Genomic DNA, 26,995 nt, shown 5'->3' with positions numbered 1-26,995 from the left:
GAATGGGGGTATCAAGATTAAGAGCAAAGGTAAGGGCTAGAAGAAGAGGTGAATGTGAAGCCCGTAGAGGGTAGAGGGGTGTGAGAAGAAGAAGAGACCCGAGGGGCAGAGGATTCTTTGGTTGCCGAGTGGACGCGTTGCCCAGGACCTTCGCGTCCGCGTTTTTTCAGCTTACCAAGAGGGGTCCACTATTCCCTTACAAAGCTCCATTCTGCAGGGCAGAATGCCTCCAATCTCACCATATGTGGTTAGTGAGTCCGTGCCATCACTACTAGCGTGATTTATCTAGGATAGACTAAGAAGGCGGTGTGACCACCCAAAGGGCGGTGAACCCTGCTGTTCCCCAAATGGCACGCGAAACAATCACGTGAACACGCGCCATCCGCATGGCATCGGAGTGAATGTCGCCGAACGGCTTGAAGCATTCCGAGCTTAGTTGATTTTCGAATTCCATTGCTCGTTTGGCTTTGAATTCACGCTTCTATCTCCTAGTCAACATCGTGGAGGCCTGTTCTCAACCCTTACTGCAGATGTGATGGATCTACAATACTTCTGACAAGGGGCCAAGGGATATCCTTGTAGCACAGATCTGTTCGCCATCTTGTCGGTCTGTTGAGCCTATGGCCCACTCTTGTCTTAGCTCGACCATAGGCTATGCCTTATGAAAGTAGATCGCGGGGAAGCCCAAGAGCCGCGTGTTGTATTAGGCAAAGCATAACCTTACGAGTGCTTCCGAGTTCATCTAGATAGACTTAAAGAGTATAGAGAGGAGCTATATAACACTGTTGCAAGGTCCCTCAGGTTGGAGTGTCTATAGAAATTGCTGCCATCAACAAATGTCGATTTGAGTCCGCGATTGGGTGATCAGCTCTCCAAACACACTTGTCAGATGATCTTAGACTGATGAGCCACATGTGCTTGGGCTGGTCGTGACGATTGAAGTATGGACAGGTCCCCAGTAGACCGCCCTAGACGGTCATCAAATTACTACATCTGCGCAATTATACCGTACGATAGAATCTACTCCAAAGTGAGAAACATTGTAAACCGAAATTGATGTCAGGTGGATATTGATATTGGTATAAGCAAGACATATTAAAATGCCCAAACCACATTCCCGAACAATGAATCAAAGCAGATCAAAGGCAACACATCAAGGCTATTATCTATGTTCACATCGATATTCGCATTGCAGTGCCAACAACTGACAAGGCATGCTCACAGCAGAGCAGCAGCGCCCAGGAAGATCGCAGCGGCAAAGGTAGTCGCAGAGAACTGGCGGTCAGAGGAAGCAGCATTGAAGGTCGAGGTAGGGCTGGAGGCACTACCAGACTCGGAGCTGGAAGAGCCAGCACCGCCAGCGCTGGTGCCAGAGCCAGTGCCAGTAGCAGCGGCGGAGGAACCAGAACCAGTGCCGGAGCCGGAGCCGGTGGCAGCAGCGCCGCTGGAAGAAGCAGCAGTGACGAAGCCGGAGGCGGAAGCACTGCCAGAGGTGGCGGTGGAGGAAGGAGAGGTCTCAACTGTGGAGAGGAGAAGCGATCAGTAGATGTTCCCCATGGGATGATGTAACGCGCTCGGGGTATGTTGTTTTGTTGTCAATCCTTACCAACTTTGTGGCCGAGCTGGGCGCAGTTGCTGACGAAGAACTTCAGTGCGGCATCGCTGTCGGAGCACTTGTCGGCGATGTCAGACTGGATACTGGAGGCATCCTTGCCGCAGATGGCCTTGCTGTCGGCCGGGTTGTCCTGATGACTGGAATTTGGTTAGCTAGGAGATCCACGCCAAGCGATTGACATTCCTTCCATTCCTTCGGCGGACTTACCCGATGATCTTGAGGACACAGGCTGGGGTCTGCGGGGTGGTGGTTCCAGCGGCCACGACGTTGGCCAGGGCCATGACGGCCACGGCGAGGATGGACTTGTTGAAGATCATGTTGGATATTGAGGGATGAAAGAGTGTAAGTTCAGGATCGCACAGCGAGTCTGAAAAGAGAGTAAAGAGAGTAAAGAGTGTGGTGCTAAAGAGCGACTGGTAGAGAAACTGAAGGACAAAGAGTGACGATGTCGAAGGATAAGCTCAGAGGAAACGGGGGAAATCAGTTTGCATCGCAGCCATGGTCGAGTGGGACAGGGTCTGTAATATTACACCAGGGACCATTGCCAAGAGGTATCTTTTAGTATGACACACATATCATGGCTACATTACAGTACATGTATATGTAGTACAAGCGGTATTGTGTTCCCCCAGGCTTGTCACACTTAATCCAATCGGGTTAGCGTCAGGGACTCCCCAGATGGCCCTTCTCGACACACTTCTCATGTACTTCATTTTGAGTTTTTCAGCGTTCAATGGCTGATTTTGATGTTTCGTAAATCATACGCTGTGCGAATGTCTCAGAGAAAGTCTCATAATACTTCATATTATCGTTGCTGCTCTATTTATAACTAGGATTGACTTTGTCGAACTCTACCATAGTACCAAAAGTCAGCATAAGTTTATCACTTCCCAAGGTGCTTGTAACCTGAAAAAGCTATTTCTAGAAGACGCTTCCCGAACTATCAACGTATAAGGTATCCGCGGTTTCTATCGTATGGTCGAAAAAGTAACCTGAAGTCTAATACCAAAATAGCACATGACATATCAACATCCACGTATACCAACATAGGTATCAACACGATCTATACATCCAATTCCAAAATCAAATCAATACCGCCATAAAGATTTAACTCACAATCATAGCCCCTCCCATACCGGATCAAAAATACTAACAACAACCTCTTGAACCGGCAACCTCCCGTCAACAATCTCCCGTCCATTAACTAAATCATTCTCCCTGGCCCTCTTATCCGCCTCATCCTCATCCCTCGCAATACCAGCCTGAACATGCCTCTTTATTAACCTCTTCCTCGCAACCTCGAAATCAACATCAACAAACCAAAGCTCATCCATAAGCCTCGCCGCCACATTCCACGGAGTAACATCCAAACTCAAATAATTTCCCTCAAAAAACAACACCCGGCTACTCGCCGGAATCGCAATATCATCATCGACAGGATCCTTAACCGCATGGTCGAAACTAGGCGCGTGCAGGTCCGGCGTTGTGCTCGTGATCGGTTCCCGCAGTGCCCGCACGAGTGTGAGGAACTTGTCGCCGTCGAATGTGAAGGCTGCGCCCCGCCTTGCTGCTGCGTATGTTGGGTCTGGCATTGCTGCTAGCTGTGCGCGTGTGAGGTGGTACCCGTCCATTGGGATTGTGCTGGCGATTGGCGGTGCCGTTGGGTTTTCGGAGGCGTGGATTTTGTTGATTCGTGTTGCCATTGTGTTTGCGAGGCCGGATTTCCCTGATCCTGGGATTCCGCTTATTGCTATCATTAGGCGTGTGTCGTCTGGTGTTGAGCAGAATTTTGCTGGTGGGGGTTGTTAGCTTGGGGTTTTGATGAGTTTGGGTGCGATGTGGGTGGAGGAGGTGTTGAGGTGGTCTTTTGGATTCTCGGGCTGGGAGGGGTGAGTGATATGCTGTCTGTGTGTTTCTTTTCTTCGGGTTGGGTTGGTGATTTGCTTACCCCAGGCCTTGTTGACCAAGTGGTCTATCTGATGATCCATGGTGACTGGATATGGTATGTAGATGGCGGGTTTGAGTCGAAAATAGATGTATATGTGACAATCGAGACAAGTATCTTCGGAGAGAAAGGATTGCCCTGGTCACTTGAATTGGTCCAGGTGTCTTGGAGATTGCGCAAGATGTGATACAGGATGGTTCGGTGTTGCAGAGTGCTGCGGTTGCAATTGCTGTGCAGTGAATGTGACAGTTGTTGCTATGTATGGGTAGTGTTGAATTGTCAGGGTTGTTGGAGTACGCAAGATGCAGAACGTGTTCAATACCCAGATATCGTGGCGGGGTCTCCAGGACAGAGTGGGGACGGCTGTACTCCGGAGATACGTCACCGGATATGGTATGCGCATGTCTTCCCTTGCTAACACGTCGCTTCTGGGAACAAACATGTTAATATTAAATCTACATAGAATGACTTGCGACTATAGAGTATATCCAACGACGCGTCGGCATGTGAAAGTCACGTTCCGACTTGCCGGATAGAGCGCGAGATGTGACCGATCGTCCTCCGTCCTACTCGATTCACCCATTGCCATTTGACGTCGAACGTCAAGGACAGCCTCCGAAACAAAAAGTCCCCAAATATCTCTGTACGGCGTCAATAACTATGGCGCATGTGGAGGGCACGTTGTATATCCAACATAAACGTTGGGAGTTCAATTTGTCAGATAGACGATTATGAAAAAAAATACATCAAAAGCATATCAAAACAAGAAATTTAGTCGCTGAAGACACCGCCACCCTTGCCAGATCCATCGCAAAGGACAAGCTTGGTACTGCAGCCTGTGCAGCAGGACCGAAAAACAGAAAAAACAAACACCTTCGACTCCAGTAGTGAGTCCCCATATGATTGATACAAACGCCCCGTGGTCGAATCCAACAATTAGTATTCAGTGTAGTTCAAACCCCCACCCCCAAAAAACGCCATCGCCAAGATCAAATGTCATGTCATGCAATGGAAAAAATGGTGCTCAAAGGTCACCGCGGTTGGGCCCAGAAGCGCCTTCGTTGTCCGTCGAGTCCATGCTCGCGCTGAGACCTCGGTCGAGTGTTCGTGCGAGGCCTGCCGCCGCCCACCAATCGTCAGGAATATCTTCACGGCGCGCGAGTCGATCCAGGATGGCCTGCATCTGCTGGAGATCGTCATTATTGTGGTCGGTGATGGAAAGTTGAATGGTGGGAACGGGAGGGTGGCTGCTCTGGGTGGAGCGAAAGTCCGGGAGACGCTGGAGTGTGAGGGGCATAGTGGGTTGAATGAACCGGCGGTAATTTACAGGCGTATCCTCGTCGTCCGAAGAAGAAAAGTCACAAGGGTTGAGGTGGTCAGGATAAGGGTCAAGCGCGGCGTTGCGGGTAGAGCTCAAAGAAGGTAGGTTGGAATGGGTAGAGGCGCGAGTAGTTCCAGTGCGAGCAACATCAGGCGCAGAAGCGAAACTCGAGGCAAAAGAGGTGTCATTGGAAGGTAGATTGGCATCGGGCGTAATCGTCGACAGCAAACTTTCCCACGCGATAGTATCGCGGTCTCCATCGGGGCTCAGGCTGCGCTGGCGATCTCCAAGTCCATCCATCGCGGTCTCTCGGTTCAGTCGAGTTGGTTGGGCCGCGTGCCGATTAATGCGAATGAGGCTTGAGGGCATAAAGAAAGAAGGCTCATCACTGGGGCTGTCTGTGCGACGGAGAGGCGGAAGACGCATGCCGTCCGAGGAGGGAGTTAAAGAGCCGCGGGTGTGGTATGCGGCGGCAGGAGCAAAGTTGGGGGTGAATGAGGGGCTACCGTTACGATAGCTCGAGGCGTGAAAACCAGGGCGACCAAGCAGCTCGGTCAAAGCTTGACTTTCGCGTAGAGATTGATCGGCCCGCTGGCGGTGATTCGGGCGCGAGGAAGGACCCCTGAAGGCCTCGCGTTGGGCCTGAGCCAGCGTCATTCCATCCTCACTCATCCCATTGTTTTGCACAGGAGATCGTCGGGGGAGATCGCTGCCGCGTCGGAGCTCATCTATGATCTGCGACTGGAACGAAGCCATGACATTTCGGCGCGCACGGGAGATACCGTGGCGCGACGAACCGCGACGGCCGATGGTCGAACGCGCAGCAGCAGTGCGGTCCTTCTCGATAGCAGACTTATGTACATCGGCCGTGGAAGGCTCACGCCACATGCTATACTGAAGTCAGTCATGGGTGGCGCATGCGACAATGTCGCGGGAAGTAAGCAAAACTTACGGAATACCCATTATGTAAAAAGCACAGAGAGAAACGAGTGAATAAGAAAGATGGCGAAACGCGCCTTGTAGACAACAGTGGGGATGGAATGGAGAACGGGGGGAGATTGGGGATTTTTTGCCAGCCTCAGGCCGGAAGTGGCTGGAAGGTCACGTGCACCTCCGCGGTCATCTCCGAGCAACAGTCCCGCTACTATGCATGTTCAGCTTAGGCTTCCCACGCCCACGATGAAGCCTTGAAGCTACAAGACACTATCTGTTGCGATCATATAATGACAATTGATAATTGGTCCTAATCCGTTCACCACGATACGATAACACCGGGATGATTGAACTAGGATTGAGTCGGGTCGCGAGTCTGCTTCAGCAGACCCCGCTTACATGGAAGGCGATTCACATTGCTGGGACCAACGGTAAAGGTTCTATCAGTGCCTACTTGTCCCATTTGCTGTCTACTGGAGACGTTCGTTGTGGACGCTTCACTTCCCCACATTTGATTGATCGGTGGGACTGCATCACCATCGGTGAGAAGGTGGTCCAGGAATCTCTCTTTCGACAGATCGAGGACCAGGTCAAACAACGAGACCAAATCTTGGGCATCGGCGCCTCTGAATTCGAGCTTTTGACCGCAACAGCCTTCGAGATATTCAACCATGAGCGAGTCGAGGTTGGAGTCGTCGAAGTGGGCATGGGAGGCCGCCTTGATGCCACAAACGTCCTGACTGATGTCCTGGTTTCCGTCATTACAAAAATTGGGATGGATCATCAAGCATTCCTGGGGTCTACGATTGAGGAGATTGCCCGTGAAAAGGCAGGAATCCTGAAGTCAGGCGTACCATGCGTGGTAGACAACACAAACACTCGGGAAGTACTCGAGACGGTGAAAGGTCGGATTCAAGAACTAAGTATCGAGTCATCATTCGTCTCTCCCGCACAAGTGGCCGAACAACTTCCGCCACTTGCAAATTTATTTAAGAAGCTCGATTTAGAGCCTCACCAACAAGAAAATATGTGCTGCGCAGTCTCTGCTCTGCGCCTCGCTTTGTCTCAACTCCAACCTGAGAAAGATGTCTTCTCTTTGCTTCCATATCTTGCCGACGTGTCATGGCCAGGCCGTCTCCAAAATATCAAGCTTCAACCTCTGGTCGACCGCGCAGAGCCTATCCTACTGGACGGTGCTCATAATGCACAGTCTGCCGAAGTTCTCGGCAAATATGTGGACCGCAAGATGCGTTCCAATGGAAAATCGGTCACTTGGGTTGTTGCCGCATCAAGTGGGAAAGATTTAGCTGGAGTATTCGGCTCCATTATCCGCCCTGGGGATCGTGTCGCAACAGCCGAGTTTGGCCCTGTGGATGGAATGCCATGGGTAACTTCAACAAATGCCCAAGAACTTGCTTCTTCAATCCAAGCTATCCAAAATATCGGCCAAGTCCAGAGCTTCGAGGGTGATCTATTCCCTGCTCTCAAATGGGCTAGTCAAAAGGCCCAGGGCGAGTCCCTTGTTATTGCTGGTAGCTTATATCTCGTCTCCGATGTGCTGCGTCTTCTCCGCGAGGCACAGAAATGATACCCTGTATAAATCGCTTGATAGATCGCGTTGAACTTTGACATGGTTGATCCATGTTGATTGTAAATAATAGACAACTTGACCGAAACAACACTTATTTTTGGGACTTTTTTCATTGTGATACTTCAGTCTCCCAGTATATTGTAAATCTCACCGTATACGTCGGTCATAGATATTAAGTATTAATTAAGACGATTCCGTAAAACTTGCTACCGTAGGGCTGATCGGCGATTGTCCAGCACAGCCTGCATGATGCGGGTGGAGAAAGTTCAAAACAACCACGATTTCTTTGCAGTCAACCCCTTCACGCCCTGTCGCAGCCTTTTCGAGATCGTTGTTCGCGAGAACTTGTCCAGATCATTGTTTTCCTTTGAAAACCTCGTATGCGCCTCGATTTGCTGTGGAAACGGCTCTCTAGAGCGTGAGAGCTGAATCCCTCCTGTGATGACCGCCTGGTAAGACCCTCCTCCCAAGACTTTCAGAACAAATGCTGTTCCCTCTTGTTTATGACGTGGTGAATGCCTCAGATAAACTAACAATCCTCAACTAGATCCTGCGGACATGACCTCTGAGACTGTTGCTATCAGCTCTTGCCTCCTTCCCAGCTTCCACCCCACCCTTCTACCTGAAACCTCGTCCTGAGACCGACAGCCCGATCAAACACCTACTGGCATAAGCTCAAACCTGGCCCGAGCCATTATGGTCTCTCGGTCCGCCGAAGGGAACGAGGGGCTGAGTCGCCCTCTCACCCCCTCCTCCAGAACGCCCGGAACCCCGATAAAGCCGCGATTAACACGAGTGGGAACAAGTCCGTCGAAGCAAGAGAAACCCAAGGATGATAAAGTGAAGTCGTCGGCGAAAGACGTTGCGGAGCTTAAGGACTACGTATGGATATATCTTCAGCATGGTTTGGGCAGATGCTGACTGGTTAAATCAGCAATTGGGTGACTGTCTAGGCAAAGGTGCTTTTGGTTCGGTGTACCGCGCACTGAATTGGAACACTGGGGAGACCGTCGCTGTCAAGCAAATCAAGTTGACCGACCTGCCCAAGAGCGAGTTGCGCGTTATCATGGTATGTTGTTTGCTTATCCCTCGGCGATTTGATATAGCTAACGTGCGGTGTAACAGCTTGAAATTGACCTTTTAAAAAATCTGGATGTGAGACATTTTCTGATGATATATCTACGCGGGCATCTGCTGATCTATATACTCGCAGCATCCCAATATCGTCAAGTACCATGGCTTCGTGAAGTCTGCCGAAACCCTAAACATCATCTTGGAGTGCGTTTCTCCTTCCATGGTTATTCTACCGTAAATCTAACATTGATAGGTATTGCGAAAATGGTTCCTTGCACTCCATTGCAAAGAACTTTGGTCGTTTCCCAGAGAACCTCGTTGGTCTCTATATGTCCCAGGTTCTTCATGGTCTACTGTACCTGCACGAACAGGGTGTCATTCACCGAGATATCAAGGGTGCCAATATCTTGACCACAAAAGAGGGTCTCGTCAAGCTTGCAGATTTCGGTGTGGCGAGTCGTACCACGGGTTTGAGTGAATCAAGTGTGGTTGGCACGCCATATTGGATGGCCCCTGAGGTTATTGAACTTTCCGGTGCAACAACGGCTTCAGATATTTGGAGTCTGGGATGTACCGTCATCGAGCTCCTCGAGGGGAAGCCACCTTATCATAACATGCAGCCCATGCCAGCACTGTTTCGTATCGTGAACGATGACCACCCTCCCTTTTCGCAGGGTGCCTCACCGGTATGTTTCTTCCATTCATCAAGATTGTTTCATACTGACATAATATAGGCTGTGAAAGATTTCCTTATGCAATGCTTCCAAAAGGATCCTAACCTTCGTGTTTCGGCACGAAAGCTCCTCAAACATCCATGGATTGTCAATGCCCGCAGATCAGATTCAGTTGTCCCCAAGAAGTCGACAGAATATGAAGAGGCTGTCAAGAGTGTCCAGGAATGGAACGAAGCTTTGAGGTCACCCGAAACGGGGACTTCAAGAAGGGCACAGAAGCCCGACTACCATAACCCCGCCGCCATTCCATCTTCTCGGAACACTCCATTGGTAGATACTCTACCATCGCCAACTTCCATCAAGACCACGGATAGGTTTCGCTCGTCAGAGTCCGCAGAGGACGACAATTGGGACGATGACTTCGCTACGGCGATCTCTCCCAGTGCACTAAAGTTGCCGCATCTACGCCCACATGATAACTTTGGGGGCATGCTCTCTTCTGAGAGACTGAAAGCATTTGCTTCTCTTGATGGGACGATACTTAAATCTGATGACAGCTTTGAGGAGGAAAATTCGGGATTCTCGGACAATGATGCCCTCCAAACTATTCGACCATATCCAACCAAGCCAGCTGCGTCTGAGCCTTTGAAATCCCCAAGTCCTACGCGCCGCCAACCTTCCAATCCTCCTGTTTCTGCTTTGCAAAATGTCCCTATCCTCACTCAAAACCCCATGCCCAGACGGGCTCGTCCGGCTGCCCTCTATAAGGAGAACTCTGTCGAGGACTATAGCGATCTTATCATGGCAAATGAGGATGTGCTAGATCGGAAGTTGGGAGGCTACCAGGTAAGAGTTTTAACATTATTACAAATCCTTTGCTTTCTGACACATTACAGGACTTTGAGGATGATCCATCTTCTCCTATTCATGAAAATGTTGGATACAATCCTCCTGATGATGAGTTTAGTGGCGCACACCCCCAGCTCCGGAAACAACTCTCCGTGAAGCGAGACCGCTCCACTATCGAGATCCAGCGGTTTGCGGAGAACGAAACTGATGAAGATTTCTCGGATATTCTTGGAGCCGATCAAGCGGCTCTAGATATTGCCGAAAGCGACGATGGCTCTGACCAAAGCAGTACATTGATGCTCAACTCTAAGCTGTCCAACAATTCATGGCTTGGCGACCAAGATGACGATGATGACCCATTCGCGCAGTTGGAAGAAGGATTCGATGAGATGGATCTGGAGGCTAACATTGCCCGTGATAAATACGCTCGTCTCCGCAACCAAGTTGAGGGCCTCGTGGGTTCTCTCAAAACATCTCAGGATGAAGAGGTTCTCGCCGAGATTTCCGAGCAACTGTTCAACATCTTCTGTGACCTCCCAGAAACGAAGAACATCATCATTAGTGCCCACGGAATGTTGCCTATTCTTGAGATTCTTGACACTACTCGTCGACGTGATATTGTCTTTTGTTTGCTAAGGGTCGTTAATGCAATCATTTATGACGATTACGAGATCCAGGAAAACCTATGCTTCGTCGGTGGTATTCCTATCATCAACGAGTTCGCAGCTAAGAAATATCCTCGGGAAATTCGACTCGAAGCTGCAGCTTTCGTGCAGCAGATGTACCAGACTTCGACCCTGACGCTACAAATGTTTGTCAGTGCTGGAGGTCTGAATGTCCTGGTGGAGTTCCTGGAAGATGATTACGAAGATGAACGCGAACTGGTGTTGATTGGTGTGAACGGCATCTGGAGTGTCTTCGAATTACAAGTGAGTATTTCCTACATTGCACATTTTTTCCCAGGCTAATATTTATCCAGGGGTCGACTCCCAAAAACGATTTCTGTCGTATCCTCTCTCGAAACTCGGTCCTTGATCCCTTGTCTCTAGTTTTGAGTCGTGTTCTTGATGAAGACGGGGAATTGGCAGAGGTCATTGAAGGTCGCATCGCCAATATCTTCTTCATTTTCTCGCAGGCCGAGAATCATGTAAAGGAAATGGTGGCTGAGCGAACAGTTCTGCACAGTAAGTACTGTCTGGAAACTTCATAAGACTCGGTGCTGACTATGACTTCCAGGAGTCTTGAAAGAGCTCAGACGAATGAGCCCCGTTCACCAGATCACGATGTTGAAGTTCATCAAAAATCTGTCAATGCTTTCGACTACACTGGATTCACTTCAAAACTCCAATGCCATCGATGTCTTGACCGATTTGCTTCGATTCAACCTGAAACGGGCCCATTTCCGCGAGGTGTCGAATCAGATTCTGAATACGATCTACAACATGTGTCGCCTGAACAAGTCTCGACAGGAAGATGCGGCATTGAACGGCATTGTGCCGCTTTTGCAAAAGATTGTCATGACAGAACGACCATTGAAAGAATTTGCTTTGCCAATCCTCTGTGACATGGCACAGTCTGGAAAGGTTGGTCGTCGGGAATTGTGGCGTAACAAAGGTCTGGCCTTCTACATCACTCTTCTCGCAGATCCGTATTGGCAAGTCACTGCCTTGGATGCTATTTTCACCTGGTTTGTTCCCTCCCCAGATACCACATGTTTCCTTAGCTAACAACGACCAGGCTTCAAGAAGAGACCGCCAAGGTTGAAGAGCACCTTCTGGCTAATCGCTTTGACAAGGCGGCATCCTTTACTGATGCTATTGTTCGGTGCTTGACGCTTTCCAAGGCCAACGCATTCGAGAACATCCTCGACCCTCTACAAAAACTTCTCCGTCTAAGTCCCCCGGTTGCATCTACTTTTGCGCGGCCCGATCTCTTCACAAGACTGAGACAAAAGCTGCACCACAACAAGGCTGCAGTTCGACTGAATCTTCTGCGTATACTGTCTAGTATCTGTGATTCAAGTGAGCAGCAAGGCGGTCTGCTCGCTACTTACGGTCTTCTGGATGCCATTCGAGAAATGGAGAATGATCCAGCTATTCTTGTTCGAGATATGGCAGGCAAGCTCGTACAGTCAAGCGAAGCGTTCAGTCTCAGCAAACGAAGACCCGCAAACCGACGACAAAGCACATCTACCACCCCACCCATTGTGTTCTCCGGTTCTTCTACCCCATCCACACCCTCATCGAATCGCACCGGTCAACCACGAGGATACCTGGAAGGGCGAGAGACACCCCGTCACCCCAGGAATTCTCTCAGTGTTTCTTCTCTAGCCATGAGACCTGGCAGCCGGGATGGCAATAACCCCGCCCTCGGATCTTCTGCAAATGGAAGTGCCGCCGCTTTAGCCAGACCTCGATCTGCACGACCACTTTCTAACAGAATGTCTCACGTTGACGTGCTGCGCGAGGAAGACAACAAAACCCCGAGCTCCTTGAATCGACGACCTTCGGTCCTTCCTCGTCGTCGCCGCCCAACACTTGCTGATTCCGAGTGGACGTGATCCAATCCTCGGTGATCCATGTGGTTTCCTACAACATTATATGTTTGTTTTACTGCGTTTGCAATTTTCTGGTTCATTCTGGTCTGTTTTATACACAGGCAGTGGCGTTGTCAATCACAGAGGGGAGAACTGTGGGTTGATGGTTAAGGCTTGTAAAACTATTCTGTTTTGTGCCTATGCGAGCCTGGTTGCTGCACAGAGTCTACATACTTCTTGAATCAAACATAATTACTTTGTTCTTCATTTGTCCCCGGTCTAATATCTTTTAAAAAATGACCCGTTTCCGATCAGATCCTCCTCTCTTTGATATAAGCACCTTGACAATATCTGAATTCCAACTGTACAGTTCCGATGACGTCGGGCCTTCGGGATCACGTGTGATGGAGCCGATTGGCGGCGAGAACCGTGAAAATCTCCCTTCAACAGATCATACGATGCATTGAACCCAGAAACGCTCACTGCCAATTTCCACCTTTCCCGTATTCTATTTCGCTTATTAGGCCTCTGGGCTCCGCTACGGAATGAGCGCAGCGCTTCGTTTGCCGTGGCGGGCTATCAAGTCTGATCCCGTCACGGTAATCGGGAAAACATCAATTGTCTCAACTTTTGGCTCCCGGTCTCGTTTGACCGCAACCTCGCAGCTTCGATCGTCGCCCTTTGCTAGTGCATCTGGTGCGCCGTTATGGGGCTGTACGCGAGTCCCCTCGAGCCTCATCTCTACCACTTCTTCTGGTCGTTGCTTTTCTACGCGGACCTTGACTCTCTTGTCGCAGGTACAAAGTGAAGCGGGCACAAAGAAGAGTGGGAAGAAGGGTGGATTCAGGCGCAAGGTTGTCATCTTGGCTATTGTAGGTTTGCTTGGTGTTGGGGCTGTGACATTGTCCCCCGATGCGAAACATGCGTACGAAGCTGCTAAGAGAAGTGGCCGTGTTGCTGGCACCTTGGCTGTTTGTATTAACGAGTACGTAGAGTTACTTTGCGGCTTCTTCTACTCACCTTCAACAGTGTCGCTAATCTGATCTGATCTTCAGTTACCGCGTTACCCTGAAACAAGAAGCCTCGTCCCCCGCCGAACACGACGAACTGATTCGCGCATGCCACAAACGATGCGCCGAGCGTACCCTCCGAGTTCTTGAGAAGAATGGATCAATTTTTATTAAGCTGGGCCAACATCTCAGCAGCATGGGATACCTACTTCCGCTAGAATGGACCTCGACATTTATCCCGCTCCAGGACAGATGCCCCGTTTCGTCAATTGAGTCAATTGGCGAGTTGTTCCGCGCTGATACTGGTCAATCCATGGATGAACTATTCGACTCTTTTGAACCGACCCCTACTGGTGCCGCATCACTGGCACAGGTGCACATTGCCACGCTGAAGGAAACTGGACAAAAAGTCGCAGTCAAGGTCCAACACCCCGCGCTCGACGAATGGGTTCCCTTGGATTTGGCCTTGACCCGTTTCACTTTCTCCATGCTCAAGCGGTTCTTTCCTGAATATGATCTGGAATGGTTGTCTAAGGAGATGGACTTCTCTTTGCCGCAGGAGCTGGACTTCCGCATGGAGGCTCAGAATGCCACTCGTGCTAGCGAGTATTTCAAGGAGCACTCTGACGCTCCGTTGGTTATTCCCGAAGGTGCGTATGCTTCGTGAGTGTAGTAGAGGTAATCCAACTGACAAGTTTACAGTGATCTGGTCCCAAAAGCGCATTCTTGTGATGGAGTTCATCGGCGGTCGTCGCCCCGATGACCTCGAATACTTGGACGCCAACAACATCGACCGTGACGAAGTCTCCGCAGCCCTAGCCCACATCTTCAACGAAATGATCTTCGGCAGCAACGCTCCGCTTCACTGCGATCCCCACGGCGGCAACATCGCCATCCGCCCGAACCTTTCCCGCAGCCATCCCAACTTCGACATCATACTCTACGACCATGGATTGTACCGCGACATCGACCAGGATCTCCGCCGCAACTACGCCAAGCTCTGGCTAGCCGTCATTGACGCCAACGTCCCTCGGATGCGCGAATACGCCCAAAAGGTCGCTGGAGTGACAGACGACCAATTCCCCTTATTCGCCAGCGCCATCACCGGCCGCGACTACAGCGTTCTCACAAAGAAGAGCGTCGTCTCCTCGCGCACAGCGGAAGAAAAGAAGGAAATTTCCGGCGCATTGGGCGAGGGCATGCTTCAACAATTGGTCATCCTGCTCGGCCAGGTCCCGCGCATTATCCTGCTCATCTTGAAGACCAATGACTTGACCCGCAGTCTCGATGAGAACCTGCATACGCGCCAGGGTCCGATGCGCTCGTTCCTGATTCTCGCTCGCTACGCTACCCGCACTGTTTTTGAAGAACAGATGGAGTCTATCCAGGCGTCTGGTGGTCTTTTCCGGAATTTCTTCCGGTATCTCGTTGCTTGGGCGGGATATCTTCGCGTTGATCTCAAGTTGTCTGTCTATGAGACTTTGTTATCTTTCAAGACTCGATTTGGGCTTCGGAGTGCTTAAGTTCCTTGTTTCTTCTTGCAGTTGCTCTGATTGGCTCTGCTATCTTTTATTGTTTTTATATATATATATCCCTGGTTTCTTTGTTGGGTTATTCTCATGAGCGCGGACTATCTTGATTGATGTGCGTGTATCAGCGGTGGAGTTTTGCATTTTCGCTTTTTCACATATGATCACTTTATTCCTCGAACAGAATGCTCAAGGGATGGTCAAAGACCCGGTGCAGCCTGTACAGATACTTGGAGTGCAGATAGACATTTAGATTATAGACCATTTCTAGTCATCTACATTCATCCACATAAGAACAAAAAGATCTCTGGTTTCATCATTTCATTAGGAAACTATCAAGGCGCTGCTTTTTCAGAAAGTGGAGTTGAGAGCACCGATCAAGGAACCCAAATATCCGCCGAGGCGCCGTCAGAAAATAAAAAAAATAAAAACCATCTCGAAAACGCGAGAAAAGAAAAGGGAAAAAGAAAAATATGTACATGGAACAAATGGGGAATTGTTCGTTCTCATCTCGTCCATCGTGATCCAGGCACACGCATTTTCAGTGACACCGGTATCAACGAACCCCAGCACAACAAAAAAGAAATCACAATCTCGAATCTTTCAATCCATCCAATATACATCCTTGATCAAATGATTGTGTAGAGACAACCTCGGGATGAGTCACAGACTTCGAGAAACGAGTGTTGCTTCAGACAGACACTGCACCCGGCACGCTCACGCAAAATATAAAGGAAGAAACAATTTAGAGGGCAGCGGCAGGGCTGCCGCCAGTCTGCTCAATCTCGACCTTGACATCGGGAATGGAACCGCCTGTCCCGGACAGATCTGTGACACGGGTGTTGGGGTTTTTAGTGTAGTAGTTGGCAATGGCGGACTTGATGGCATCCTCAGCAAGCATAGAGCAGTGAACTGCAAAGCCAGTTAGAACCATACTTTATTCATAGGGAACGGGGGATAGATTGGGGGGAAGACATACGCTTGACGGGAGGGAGGCAAAGTTCCTTCGCCACATCGGTGTTCTTAATCTGGCCAGCTTCATCGAGGGTCATACCGCGAACCAACTCGGTCAGATAACTGGACGAGGCGATGGCACTGCCACAGCCGAAAGTCTTGAAGACGACATCGTCGATACGGCCGGAGTCCTTGTTCACGCGGATCTGCAACTTCATGACATCGCCACAGGCGGGCGCGCCGACGAGACCCGTGCCCACGTCCTGGTCGCCCTTCTGCATAGAGCCGACATTGCGAGGGTTGTTGTAGTGGTCCAGGACCTTCTCGTGATATCCTCGGCGCTGCACGGCTTGAGCGGGCGTAGCACGGTTGATGGGTTGGGCGGACTGGAAGCCGGAGAGGGGAGCGAAGGCACTGCGAGTTGCGACAGAGCCGACGCGGGGAGCAATAGTGACGAGACGCTTGAACATTTTGATGGGTATTGATTGATGGGTAGATAGTACGTAGAGGTGAAGTGGTTTCAGAGGCGAAAAGATGGATCTGATAGGGAGTGATGAATTCATAAATAATCTGATCGGGTGTTATATAAGCAGGCTAAGCCTAATGGGGTAGCTTGTCTGGCCGGATTCGCCGGTCGTCGGAGATGACAAAGATGACGTTCCCTTTTCTCTTCTTTTCCATCTGATATGTGAGGCCGAGATTACATGTTTTACGGGGTTTGCTGTGGTCTGTGCCAGTGAGAGAGCTTCTGTGTGATATCAGTTCTCAGGGGTGGCGAGTTCCCTGCACCACTCAAGTTGTCCGCGGTGGGCTCGTCCGGCCAACGTTGTGTTTCCCGCCTCTCCGTGAGCCAATTGTCGGTCGATGATATCAAATGGTGGAGATGTTTTTCAATGATGGACAGAGAAGCCTGGCGATCACACCGGTCGCAAGTTCTCGTCAGATTATGCGAACTACATTACATGTCTATATTCACTCAGCAACCAGCTAGGAGCACTCCATAGTCTGTACTATATCTCGGTATACATTCTTCGCCGGAGATATCGGAGCCACTTCCGTTCGGGCTTCGGTCTCGGTGAATTCAACCGGTGTATGCAGCTCAACATTTCTATGGGATTTCCGCCTCCCCTCAGCGGGGTTGCGTTGAACTACTCTCCACTTGGTTATTTAAGCCGACTACTGCCTTGTACAAAAACCCATAAGCATTGTCTTTGAATACCTCTTAGGAAAAGCTCAGCTAGTTTATTGTTTTGTCTGGTAAAAGGCTTGTATGTCAGATAGGAAGGAAAAAAAGAAACAAGCTTCAGTCAGGGTCCCACGGCTTTTCTTCGAATATCACTATCCTTCGTTTTCCAATACATATACGATAGCATTATTCAAATAAGTGGCAGGATTGTAATCAAATTGTAGGTTGGGATTGCCGTAACAGCAAGATTGGCTAATGCTGTCACATAATTTGAGGTTTTGTAAACTACCGAGACTAATACTTTGTAGCACACATCCGTCAAACATATCATTTGAGGGCTTGATTCGAGCAGCCGATCAAGCCATATCTTCCTAGTCATGTATAAACCGTTGCACCTGTTTTTGCATTTAGGAGAAGCGACAGTCAGAAGCGTCGGTAGATTATTGACAGAATAGTGTGGGCCTCAAAGCTATGGTCTTTCTGAAATCCTAGGGTCGAAAACAATCCTGTCGTCCCTTGCAATTTTCGAAAGTGGCTGATCCTCCTGCTGATCCTCTTTGTACAGCCGGAGATAGTGAGACGAGCGTCGCGGCTGTAAGAAGTATTCCCGAGGTCTCTTTCAAGTCCATGCAGTATGCCAGATGCAATCTAAGGTCATCCTCAATTGAGGCAAGACTGAGCAGTCGACTTAATCTCCACAATATTTGGCCATGACCAAGTGATTCGCAATATCTATGGATCAACTTATCATCTCTCTAGTCGGGTGTAGCATCAATGAAGTCGTTTATGAAGGGTTTCTGTTCGTCGCCATGTTGTCATGTGCAGTTAACATCATAAATGTATGAATATATGCTGTGAATGCCCAGTCATAATGCAGGCAATGTTGAAATTATAATCAATATGTTTCTCACATTCAAATCAGGGTGGCATAACGCGAAAGTGTCCAAAACCATAGCTAGAAGTTCAAGCTTCTTTATATATACAATGTTGTGAAGAGCATCGCCTGCGAACATGTAATAAAGTCTACTGCCCACAGTGTCTATTTCCCTCCACTAGCGACAAAGTCGCCCCATGACTCCATAGTACTCAAGAATTGTATGCCGAGTTGGTACTCGTGTCAACGTGGAAGAGGCGCCCGCAGTGATGGGAAAGCAGCAGAATCTCTGCATTTGGCATTCAGCCTTGACTAAACCACCAGCTTCTGGTTTGATCAATTGCAATCACTCTGATAAAGTGGCGAGTAATCCCTAACCGAGCCTCTCAGCCTCTACCCTACTATCCTCTACTCTACATCTCACCAAATCGGACAATGCAAAAGGTAATATTTCACCAGAAGCTCCTAAATATAATGCAACATCAATGCCATCAAAAAATTCCCATCTCACAGAGCCTCACGAACGGCAGACTTATACTAAACCAGAAAAACACAATTAGTAAAACAACTTCTCACCTCCCCCGCTGGAAAAGCACCCGCTTCTAGATTTGACAAACATACCGGAATAATCTGCGCCTTTTCCATATCCCACACACCGCTCTTAACATAGATATCATTATTCAGCAGCTCGAGAACCTGCGCCTCATTCTCTGCAACGGCCATCATCATGCTTCCCTTGAAAGAGGGAGTCTCGCCGTCAGCGGGGTGGGCGTTGAGCATGGCGCCTATAGCATCAAATCATAAGTTATTACTATATGTACTTTTGAGTCCGTGGGGTTTTGAGGGATTAACGTACCGCCTGCAACAATAGTACCTGATGCGACGTGTGGCTTGACACCCTCGAGGTGTAAACTGGTCGGGTAGGACACCGGTCAGCGAAGGTCCACCAGCACATATCCTAGTTCGGTACAGCATAGTCCAGCACAGAATATCTCAGATCTCAGAGCTCCCTGCTGAATTGCCATCTGGATCTCACTGTATCCCAATCCAATGCACTCCAATCAACCGGAAACAGCGAAACTCACGGCCGAACTTCAAGACGCTTAGCCTGCGCACCAGGCTTATCGGGCAGAATGCAGAGGAATTCCTTTTTAGCGGGTGCGGAAGACATATTGCGAGATTGGAATATGGATCGGAAGGTCGGTGGGGGTAATGTTTTGCGATGTGAATGTCCGAAGGTTGGAGGTGAGGTGAAGAATGGCGGGACGCGGGTTTGCCGAGCGTGGGGGAAAGCGGGGACTGCGCGTGAGAGCGTTTGGGGGAGACAGGGTTGCATTGGAGGTGGTTTTGGTGGGTTGGGGGTTTGTTAGTTGGGTAATTAAAGGGTTTGGGAGGTCTGGGGGTCTGGGGGAGGGTTTAGAATGCGGAAGTTGGGGATTGGGGGGTTTGGGGGGTCCCGCCGAGGTTTGATGGGTTGGATGTATTAGGGCCTTGAGTCTTGGTGGTGAATCTAGCGTTGGGGCTGTATTTTACTGGTTTGGTCTATAGCGTGTTTGGTTTGTAGGATAGTCAGAATCGTACAATTGATTATATACAAGAACGAGGAGAGTCAAAGTGCGCTGAATATCTGCTTTGCTTCATCTGCAAAAAAGTCAAGCTCACGATAATGTCCAGACCCAATGCAGAGCAATGTTGGCCTAGTGCCATCCCTACCACCAGAAAAGAAAACCAAGGACGCCAGCTCGGACGTGACAAAATGGAAGGGAAACAATTTGGAAAATCTGCATAGCAGACCAAAAGAATAAACGGCAAGGAAAAACAAACATGACATGACAGTAATGGCCCGGTTCTCGGGCCCTAGAGTTGGTTTGCAAGAAGAACAGAAGATCGAGATGGAATACCAACTCGAGTGAACAGTGAATAGTGAACAATGAACATACCCTGGGACCACCACCCCATCCAAACTGTATAGGAAGGAGTATGTGGACTCAAGTGCATGACTCGTTATATCAGAGGCCATGAGAAGCGAACTCTATAGACCTGCAACCCGCCAAACAGCATTTTCCCCCGTAGCGCCAAGGTAACAAATACACACACTCCCTAGAACGCGGCAAGATACAGGATTAGGGAAATCATTAGGCTTCCGTCGCGATACAGCCGTCCAAAAAGAAAAAAGAAAAGAAAATGAGTCACAAGGGAAAGAAAGCGAAAGCCGAAGCGAGTCCCGCTTGTCAGGGGGAGATGCACGGCGGAAATGGAAGCTGATGGATGTTCGGGGACGGGACGATTCAAAGGTCAACTTGAATCTCAAGCGGCGAGATTTCCGGCTGGGATGGGAGCGGCTCTAAAACGCTTTGCGCTCTCCAAGGTTGCCGGGCTTCTCGTCGGTGTCAATGTGCCAGACCACGTAGTTGGGCAGTCCGATCACTTGGTAGCCGGCACGCTTGGCCATGCGGGCGAAACCTTCGGTCTCTGCTTGGTTCTCGAATGCGTATGCGGGGAAGTTGATACCTGAGCGGTGGACATCGGCCTTGACGAGGATGTTGACGCCGCCAATGCCGTCAAGCTCCACCTCCTCGTCCTTGTTCTTGCGCCAGTCACCCATGCTAACCAAGTAGGTACGACCGGTGTCGTACTCCTTGTAGCCTTCGGCCAGAACGGTGTCGGTAGGCAGAGTCGCACGCAGGCGGCGACCACGGTCAGATTCGATCCAGGAGTTGTAGTCGACTAAGAAAAGGAAATGTCAGCAAGCTGTGCGGTATACAAAACAATACGGATAACGTACAGCGACCCTCGATATCACGGCCATCCCTATAGCGGTGGAACCAAATATCTAAATATCTTGTCAGCAAATAGCCCCAGCCCAAATTCCAATGTCATCACGTACTCGGCACAAGGATGTCCTTATCGTGGGCCATGAAGTCCTCCAGAATGCGCTCTGGGCAGTCGGTGATATCCACATCACGCCAGTACACCCAGGAGTGATCGGGCTTGAGAGCGGAGTAAAGGAGGTAATTACGAGCACGGCCAATGGCCTTGCGTCGCGGTCCCTGAGCAGCAAATGAATGACGCTCGGCTACACTCATCTCAACATCGGCACCGAAATCCTTCTTGATCACAGTAGCACTGCGGAAGCGAATCTTCTCATCGGCGTGGTTCTGGATACGATCGAGTTCGGAGGCGAGGTTGGCCAGGGTGTCATCTTTGCAGTCTCCGACGAGGAAAGCAAGATCGATCAATTCATGGGGGTAGGTCAGCTTGTACAGGAGGTCAAAGTACTTGGCCAGGTAAGGGGCGGCGTCGCGGAGAGGAGTCAGGATGAGGACACGCTCATGGTTGAGCGCTGCTTGGGTGGTCGACTTGATGGGGTTCAGGTCGACTTCGGCGATGGAGGTGTTGTTGACTTCGTAGGGTTCGTGGCGGTTGAAGAGAACGGGGGTTTGGGCGTGCGCATTCCACTCAACCATCTCGTTGAGGGACATCTCCATGGGTGACTTTGATGAGCCATAACAGTAGAAGCTGCGGACACTCGAGTCAGCATTCGCTTCTGGGGGTGTTCTGGATTCCGGGGGGTTTCTCACTTTTGCATCTCCGACGCAGACCTGCTCACGCCGCGCCACATGAGGATCAGCAATCCGGTCAAGGCTATCGAGACCAGAAAGCGAGTTCGCGTTAATAAGACGACGATTGCCCTCCATGGCGGCAATCTGGCCTTCGCGGACTTCCAATTAACACCACCCTTGGGCAACAACATTTTGGCGCGTAAAGAATCAGAAAACAAGGCGATCCGGGGTCTCGATATCTCGTCGAAAACCCCCCGACCGAACGAATGTGGCGAATAGGGAGAGGTTGGGAGGCGAGATGAGAGGTTGATAGGGAGGAAAAAGAGGAGAGACGGGATCGTCGGGGGAAATCCAAGTGCCAAGCGGAACGGCTAAAATCAGCAACACAACTTCGTTTTGTATTGTTGTTCGAAATAATTATATAGTCTGCTACATAGATAGTACTTGACTAGTTAATGCTACTTCAAATGTTAACGTTATGTCTCGCTGGCCAGGGGTGGCCGAGATCTGACAGCAAACCTTTAACTTTATTTATAGCCCATGATCGACTAGAACCTCAACGGACATTTAGATTGGTGCTGTAGCATTGTATAGAACGGAATACAAACTTGACATTATCTGAAAGGATTTCCTCGCCACGCAGGTACAGGAGCACACATCTCGTTACCCCTATATATTACTCCTGTAGGGATTGCGTGTACACCTCGACACGTCCACGGGTGTGCATGTACACGTATAGAGAGTACTTCACACAACATTAACACCATTCTTCTGTTAGTATACTGTATTCAATTTCCTACTCCCAGATTTAGTATTCTCGCAATTACCCTCTAAGCGAATAGTACAGTACACATGAACTCGACGAAACAATCACAAAACACGGTGGAGTCTGCATACGAGATCAAAGTGAAACAAAGCCTCGACCCTGGCTAGTCCCCTATAACTTGGCCTTGACTGTATGCCCTCTACTATTTGCCCTAAACACACAGCGGAATTTTATGCTACTGCCTTGCAATGCGAAAAGAAAAATGACTAAAATGAACGTGGGGACACTTGTCCTAACCAAAAGCGAAGACTTGCTGTTTCCATCGGCTGATCATCCTCCATCGAAGCGCTGATTCGTCTAGAAACTTCACAGGACAGTCTAGACGCATGCAATATTCGCAGCATGGCTTCAATTTGGTCTGCTTTTGTTTACTATCTTTTTCGGCAAATATTATCAATATATATATATGTATATATATATAAATGTAATATAAAGGGGGAGAGACACGATTTGTCTTCGACTATTTGATTTCCAGTGTCCTCATGTATATGGCAGAGGCTGGGAAATATATTTGCACGACATACAATGAAGAGATCTCAGTCAGGCGCCCCTATTGCAGTACAGTCATTGCTAAGTCCCTGTACATTCTTCGTATACTATTCGGCTGTCCCCTCCATCCTGTTCGTACATAAGAGTTACCCCTTAGTCAATGCCATAGTATAAGGATGCTTGATCAATAAGGCTCAGCATGACGAAGAAAGCAACAGTACGACAGCAATTACTCTCGGAAAAAAAAAAAAAAGTCTTGCATTAGACGTGACCATAGCTAGTTCATTATTCCACGAGATCTGTATATACTAAGACTGAGCTTCCACTTATCAAGCTGAAGACATGCTGACATTCATGAGAATCGTCATTCATAGAACTCCATCCCCAGTACAGCCCACATACCTGTTTTCAGTTGAATACTCAAGATTACAATTACAAAGATCCTCCAAGAAAAGCTTGATATTATCATCAAAAATGATTTATTGGGTCATAACCGTCGACGTGAGATCAAAAGTGACAAAAGAAATAAGAAAGTAAGAAACAAGAAAGCTCAAGGTATTTACACCAGGTCGTATATGTCCATACTCAACGCCCAAGAGACAAAGAAAATAAGAGAGAAAAGAAAAGAAGTACCCGTTTTGTCCAAGAAGAAAAGAAAAAAAAAATCAAACAAGAATCCACCGAAATGTAGAAACAAAGGAAAAAATATCCAAAGGGGGCCTCTTGTTCACCCCCGTATCACAATACTGTTACACAATGCAGGCGCTAAAAGCACATAGAGCAGAAGACGATAGGCTGCAAGGGACGAAGGCTAGAGGAAATGGCACAGAGAAAGCCAAGAAGAGAAGCAGGTCGTCATAGAATCATCAGATCATCAATCTCAGGGCAGTTCACGGGGAAGGAAGCAGAGATTGGCGACGAGGCACGCTCGGGAATGTGAAAGAGGAGACATGAGAGGGAGGGAACGCAGGAGAAGAAGGCCCAGTCATCGGGGGAGTAGCACTCAGGTAAGAGCTGCCGAAGGACTGGGAGGTCGAGCTGGGAAGGGAGTCGTGGAAGGGACCAGCAGAGGAAGTCTGCTCCATGTTGGCGGCGATCTCATCGCAGAAAACCCGCAGACCAGGCAGGCCGGCGCTCTTCTTCTGGCGCTTGTGTTCAGGCAACTCGAGGACGGGACCAGGGCTGGTGCTCTCGGTCTTTGGGGAGCGGAACATCTGCTCATAGGACTTGAGCTGGAACTCAAGGGCGCGGTTGCGGTCAGCGAGCATCTCGTTCTCGGCCTTTGTGGCCTTGAGCTGCTGCTGGGTCGATTGGTTCTGTTGCTGCAGGGAGCTGACGAGCTGTTGCAGTTGCATGCAGCGGACTTGGGGCTGCAGTTTCTCTGAGAGCTGTGGTGTGACTTGTTCCTGGCGAATGAGGTGCACGATGATGGCGAGCATGAAGTCAACGAGGTAGATTGCTCCTTGCACGATGTGCTCCTTTGATTGGGTCAGGGACTTGGATGGGTTCCAGCCTGCACGCTCCAGGAAGAAGTCGTGTATGCGGCTGTCGAGCTGGCGGTGCAGCTCGCTGAGGTTGCTACGGCGGTTGCCCTCGGCGATGCGGTGCTTCTCACGCTGGTCATCTTGTTCGTTGGACATGGCGCTGCCCTTGCGCTTGCGGCCGCACAGTTGCTGCAGGGGAGCCTTGCGGTTGATGTTTTGTGGGGCCACTAGAGCCATGATCTCGTTCTGGGAGAGATCGTTTGGCCAATCGATGGAGCCAGCCTTTTGCATGGCGAAGGACTCCTGCCAGGAGCTCTCAGCAGAGTTGGCAGGTGAGGGAGGAGCAATGATCTGCTCCGCACCCCATGGTGACTTGAATTGGAAGGTATCCTGTGCACCGGGGGTGGTTGGGACGAGGGTCTCCTTCATGTTGAATGGATTGAAAGGTCCGCGAGGCAGGGGCTCCATGCGAGGAAGAGGAGGTAGACGGCGGTCTTCGCCCACATCAGAGCCGGCCACACCAGAGATAGAAGATCGCAGAGAACTTGAAGATGTTAGTGCTGAATATAGAAGAGACGGTGAGGTGACTCACGGCAAAGAGCAGCGGCGAGTAATGTCGTCAGTCATAGCGGAACCCATTTCCTCGTACATCTTAGGGTTCTGGTTGAATAGCGTGATATGTGCAGAGGCGAGTGTTGTTAAATTGTAGTATATCGAGGTGGTAGATGTACAATTCTGTTTGTTCTCGTACGTTCAGGTGGTCGATGAGTCGTTGTCGAGTGCAGATAAACTGTAGTATATGCACAATAGGAGAGAAGATTCACAAAACAGGCTGAGCTATAGACAGAGTAGAGGGATCGAATTCCACGAGGCGAAGACAGTGAGTGAGACAATGAAGGGATACCATGCGGGATGGGTGCATGTTTATATGTCGAGAGAGGGGGAGTATTTTGGGGGAAAAAACCCGCATGTAGAAAATACCAGAATAATCTCAAAAAAAAAAAAATCATAAATATTCTAGATATTCCAGATAATCCTAGATCGAAGGGCCCAGAGACGACCTCTCCGGACCCAAGAGGGGGGAACCAGCGATCAGGGCCGATCGACATGAGTGGAATCCGGGATGTCATACAGACAGTAGACAGTGCATACTGTATAGAGTCCCACCATGACGGGGAAGCAAGTGTCTATCCCGAGTGGGTGCTCTCGGTCTAGTGTCGCTTGGAAGAAGCGCCAAAGAACGATGGAGAAAATACCATTTATCACAGAGTATCTGTCACATCATGCACGGACCGAACCTCACAGTATAGTGCATTAGATCGACCAATCAGCAATGTGCGACGAAGCCCGGTGGGAAGGTTCCTAACGAGGATCCAGGGCCCTTGATTTGTCACCGGTCTGTTGGTGTTGCGATCTACACGGGGAACGATTTAGGGAATGCCCTTGCATAGTCTCTATTCAATAGAATAGCCTCTGGTCAAATCTTCCGGCTTCTTCGTGTGGATCTGACTGTTCACAAAGAAAGAAAAAAAAAAGACAATGAACAGCACACACTGAACGTCTCCATGGATGTTTGAGATTGGCTTTGCTTGCATATCCCATACATATCGGCTCCATACCGGATATCTTTTCCCCGGGTTGATGGCAATCATGAAACGCCGACTGCAGCACCAGAGAGTACATACTAGATCTCCTGCATAGATAGTCAGGAGAACCTACCATGGTCTATAGTATCAAGGGGTACAATAATCCATCGCTCCCCCTCGAGAAAGCTTATGGAAATTCAAATGGCCCTTAAATTTAATAGAGTCAAGCAAGGACCCTCGGGAGTGTCAGAACATGCGAGGAGGTAGACATCAATACCCATGACGAAATCATAACCATCTAGGGAGGCTCTAGATTGTGACAATCCGCGTGTCAGAAGAGATGAACAATCTCGTTTAATCAGTATCGTCGCCAAGTAAGCGAATAATGGAGAACAAATGGGCAAGAAGCGAAATGATCGCTCGAGGCAACCAGCGACTTGGGACGGTCCCAACGACCAGGATACGTTTGCTGTCAGACGGCAAATCATGGAGATCAGAGTGATTTGGAATTGATTTACGCACAGACGTTGAAGAATTGACAAGTCAGAGCGAATAAATATATATTTAATCTGGATATTAGCTTTATTGATTCATTCTTAGCGCGAAGCCCTAATGAGCACGTTCCTCGAGCGAATAGCCCTATGTTTCGTTCAGCCACGATCATCACCCTCGTTTCTATTGCGTTGCCTAATAATGTAACACTGCAGGACCCTGGCTCATATAATCTTATATTCGTATTTCATATTCCCTCTCGTGTACCCGTGTGTGTCCGCTACGAAGCTGGTGGGTCAGTGAAATCGAGCTGTCATATTTTCCGTCCCGCCCTCACCAACCAGCACTCAACTTCACCTCATGTCGGCTCCATCGGGCACACTAGTCCCCACGTTCTCATTGTGTTCCCCTTAATCTCTTCTATTCATCAGATTCCCACTGCCTCAATTCGTACGCAATTTACT

General features: G+C 49.4%; 10 protein-coding genes across 10 annotated transcripts; 3 read left to right on the top strand and 7 right to left on the bottom strand.

The window, feature by feature from the left end:
• Positions 1-1,218: 1,218 nt before the first annotated feature.
• N7508_000666 (putative GPI anchored cell wall protein) lies at positions 1,219-1,932 on the bottom strand (the record flags this gene model as incomplete). Its single annotated transcript, XM_058458751.1, has 3 exons — positions 1,219-1,520; positions 1,607-1,752; positions 1,823-1,932. The coding sequence occupies 3 exons, from the start codon at positions 1,930-1,932 to the stop codon at positions 1,219-1,221; spliced, it is 558 nt and encodes a 185-aa protein (XP_058324973.1).
• Positions 1,933-2,733: 801 nt separating this feature from the next.
• N7508_000665 (kinase-related protein) lies at positions 2,734-3,603 on the bottom strand (the record flags this gene model as incomplete). Its single annotated transcript, XM_058458750.1, has 2 exons — positions 2,734-3,407; positions 3,564-3,603. The coding sequence occupies 2 exons, from the start codon at positions 3,601-3,603 to the stop codon at positions 2,734-2,736; spliced, it is 714 nt and encodes a 237-aa protein (XP_058324972.1).
• Positions 3,604-4,584: 981 nt separating this feature from the next.
• On the bottom strand, positions 4,585-5,844 carry N7508_000664 (uncharacterized protein; the record flags this gene model as incomplete). The annotated part of the gene is made up of 2 exons (XM_058458749.1): positions 4,585-5,770; positions 5,834-5,844. The coding sequence occupies 2 exons, from the start codon at positions 5,842-5,844 to the stop codon at positions 4,585-4,587; spliced, it is 1,197 nt and encodes a 398-aa protein (XP_058324971.1).
• Positions 5,845-6,157: 313 nt separating this feature from the next.
• Positions 6,158-7,402, top strand: N7508_000663 (dihydrofolate synthase; the record flags this gene model as incomplete). The annotated part of the gene is made up of 1 exon (XM_058458748.1): positions 6,158-7,402. One exon carries the CDS (start codon positions 6,158-6,160, stop codon positions 7,400-7,402), a length of 1,245 nt encoding a protein of 414 aa, XP_058324970.1.
• Positions 7,403-8,101: 699 nt separating this feature from the next.
• Positions 8,102-12,562, top strand: N7508_000662 (serine/threonine-protein kinase; the record flags this gene model as incomplete). The annotated part of the gene is made up of 10 exons (XM_058458747.1): positions 8,102-8,287; positions 8,340-8,474; positions 8,531-8,560; positions 8,619-8,683; positions 8,733-9,165; positions 9,214-9,999; positions 10,050-10,931; positions 10,982-11,186; positions 11,239-11,689; positions 11,740-12,562. 10 exons carry the CDS (start codon positions 8,102-8,104, stop codon positions 12,560-12,562), a joined length of 3,996 nt encoding a protein of 1,331 aa, XP_058324969.1.
• A 521-nt stretch (positions 12,563-13,083) lies between these two features.
• N7508_000661 (ABC1 kinase family protein) lies at positions 13,084-15,071 on the top strand (the record flags this gene model as incomplete). Its single annotated transcript, XM_058458746.1, has 3 exons — positions 13,084-13,523; positions 13,594-14,198; positions 14,251-15,071. The coding sequence occupies 3 exons, from the start codon at positions 13,084-13,086 to the stop codon at positions 15,069-15,071; spliced, it is 1,866 nt and encodes a 621-aa protein (XP_058324968.1).
• Positions 15,072-15,822: 751 nt separating this feature from the next.
• Positions 15,823-16,501, bottom strand: N7508_000660 (iron-sulfur cluster assembly scaffold protein; the record flags this gene model as incomplete). Its single annotated transcript, XM_058458745.1, has 2 exons — positions 15,823-15,989; positions 16,057-16,501. The coding sequence occupies 2 exons, from the start codon at positions 16,499-16,501 to the stop codon at positions 15,823-15,825; spliced, it is 612 nt and encodes a 203-aa protein (XP_058324967.1).
• A 2,097-nt stretch (positions 16,502-18,598) lies between these two features.
• On the bottom strand, positions 18,599-19,262 carry N7508_000659 (uncharacterized protein; the record flags this gene model as incomplete). The annotated part of the gene is made up of 4 exons (XM_058458744.1): positions 18,599-18,628; positions 18,713-18,876; positions 18,948-19,003; positions 19,177-19,262. The coding sequence occupies 4 exons, from the start codon at positions 19,260-19,262 to the stop codon at positions 18,599-18,601; spliced, it is 336 nt and encodes a 111-aa protein (XP_058324966.1).
• A 1,173-nt stretch (positions 19,263-20,435) lies between these two features.
• Positions 20,436-21,845, bottom strand: N7508_000658 (ANP1/MMN9/VAN1 family protein; the record flags this gene model as incomplete). The annotated part of the gene is made up of 4 exons (XM_058458743.1): positions 20,436-20,818; positions 20,877-20,924; positions 20,979-21,610; positions 21,673-21,845. 4 exons carry the CDS (start codon positions 21,843-21,845, stop codon positions 20,436-20,438), a joined length of 1,236 nt encoding a protein of 411 aa, XP_058324965.1.
• A 2,014-nt stretch (positions 21,846-23,859) lies between these two features.
• On the bottom strand, positions 23,860-25,104 carry N7508_000657 (putative HLH DNA binding domain protein; the record flags this gene model as incomplete). The annotated part of the gene is made up of 2 exons (XM_058458742.1): positions 23,860-24,997; positions 25,046-25,104. 2 exons carry the CDS (start codon positions 25,102-25,104, stop codon positions 23,860-23,862), a joined length of 1,197 nt encoding a protein of 398 aa, XP_058324964.1.
• Between the last annotated feature and the right edge of the window lie 1,891 nt (positions 25,105-26,995).

Source organism: Penicillium antarcticum (assembly GCF_028974205.1).
Source record: "Penicillium antarcticum strain IBT 31339 chromosome Unknown utg000001l_segment0_segment0, whole genome shotgun sequence".
Lineage (NCBI taxonomy): Eukaryota > Fungi > Ascomycota > Eurotiomycetes > Eurotiales > Aspergillaceae > Penicillium > Penicillium antarcticum.
Note: the sequence above shows the minus strand (reverse complement) of the source record. Positions and strands in the feature narration are given on the sequence as shown.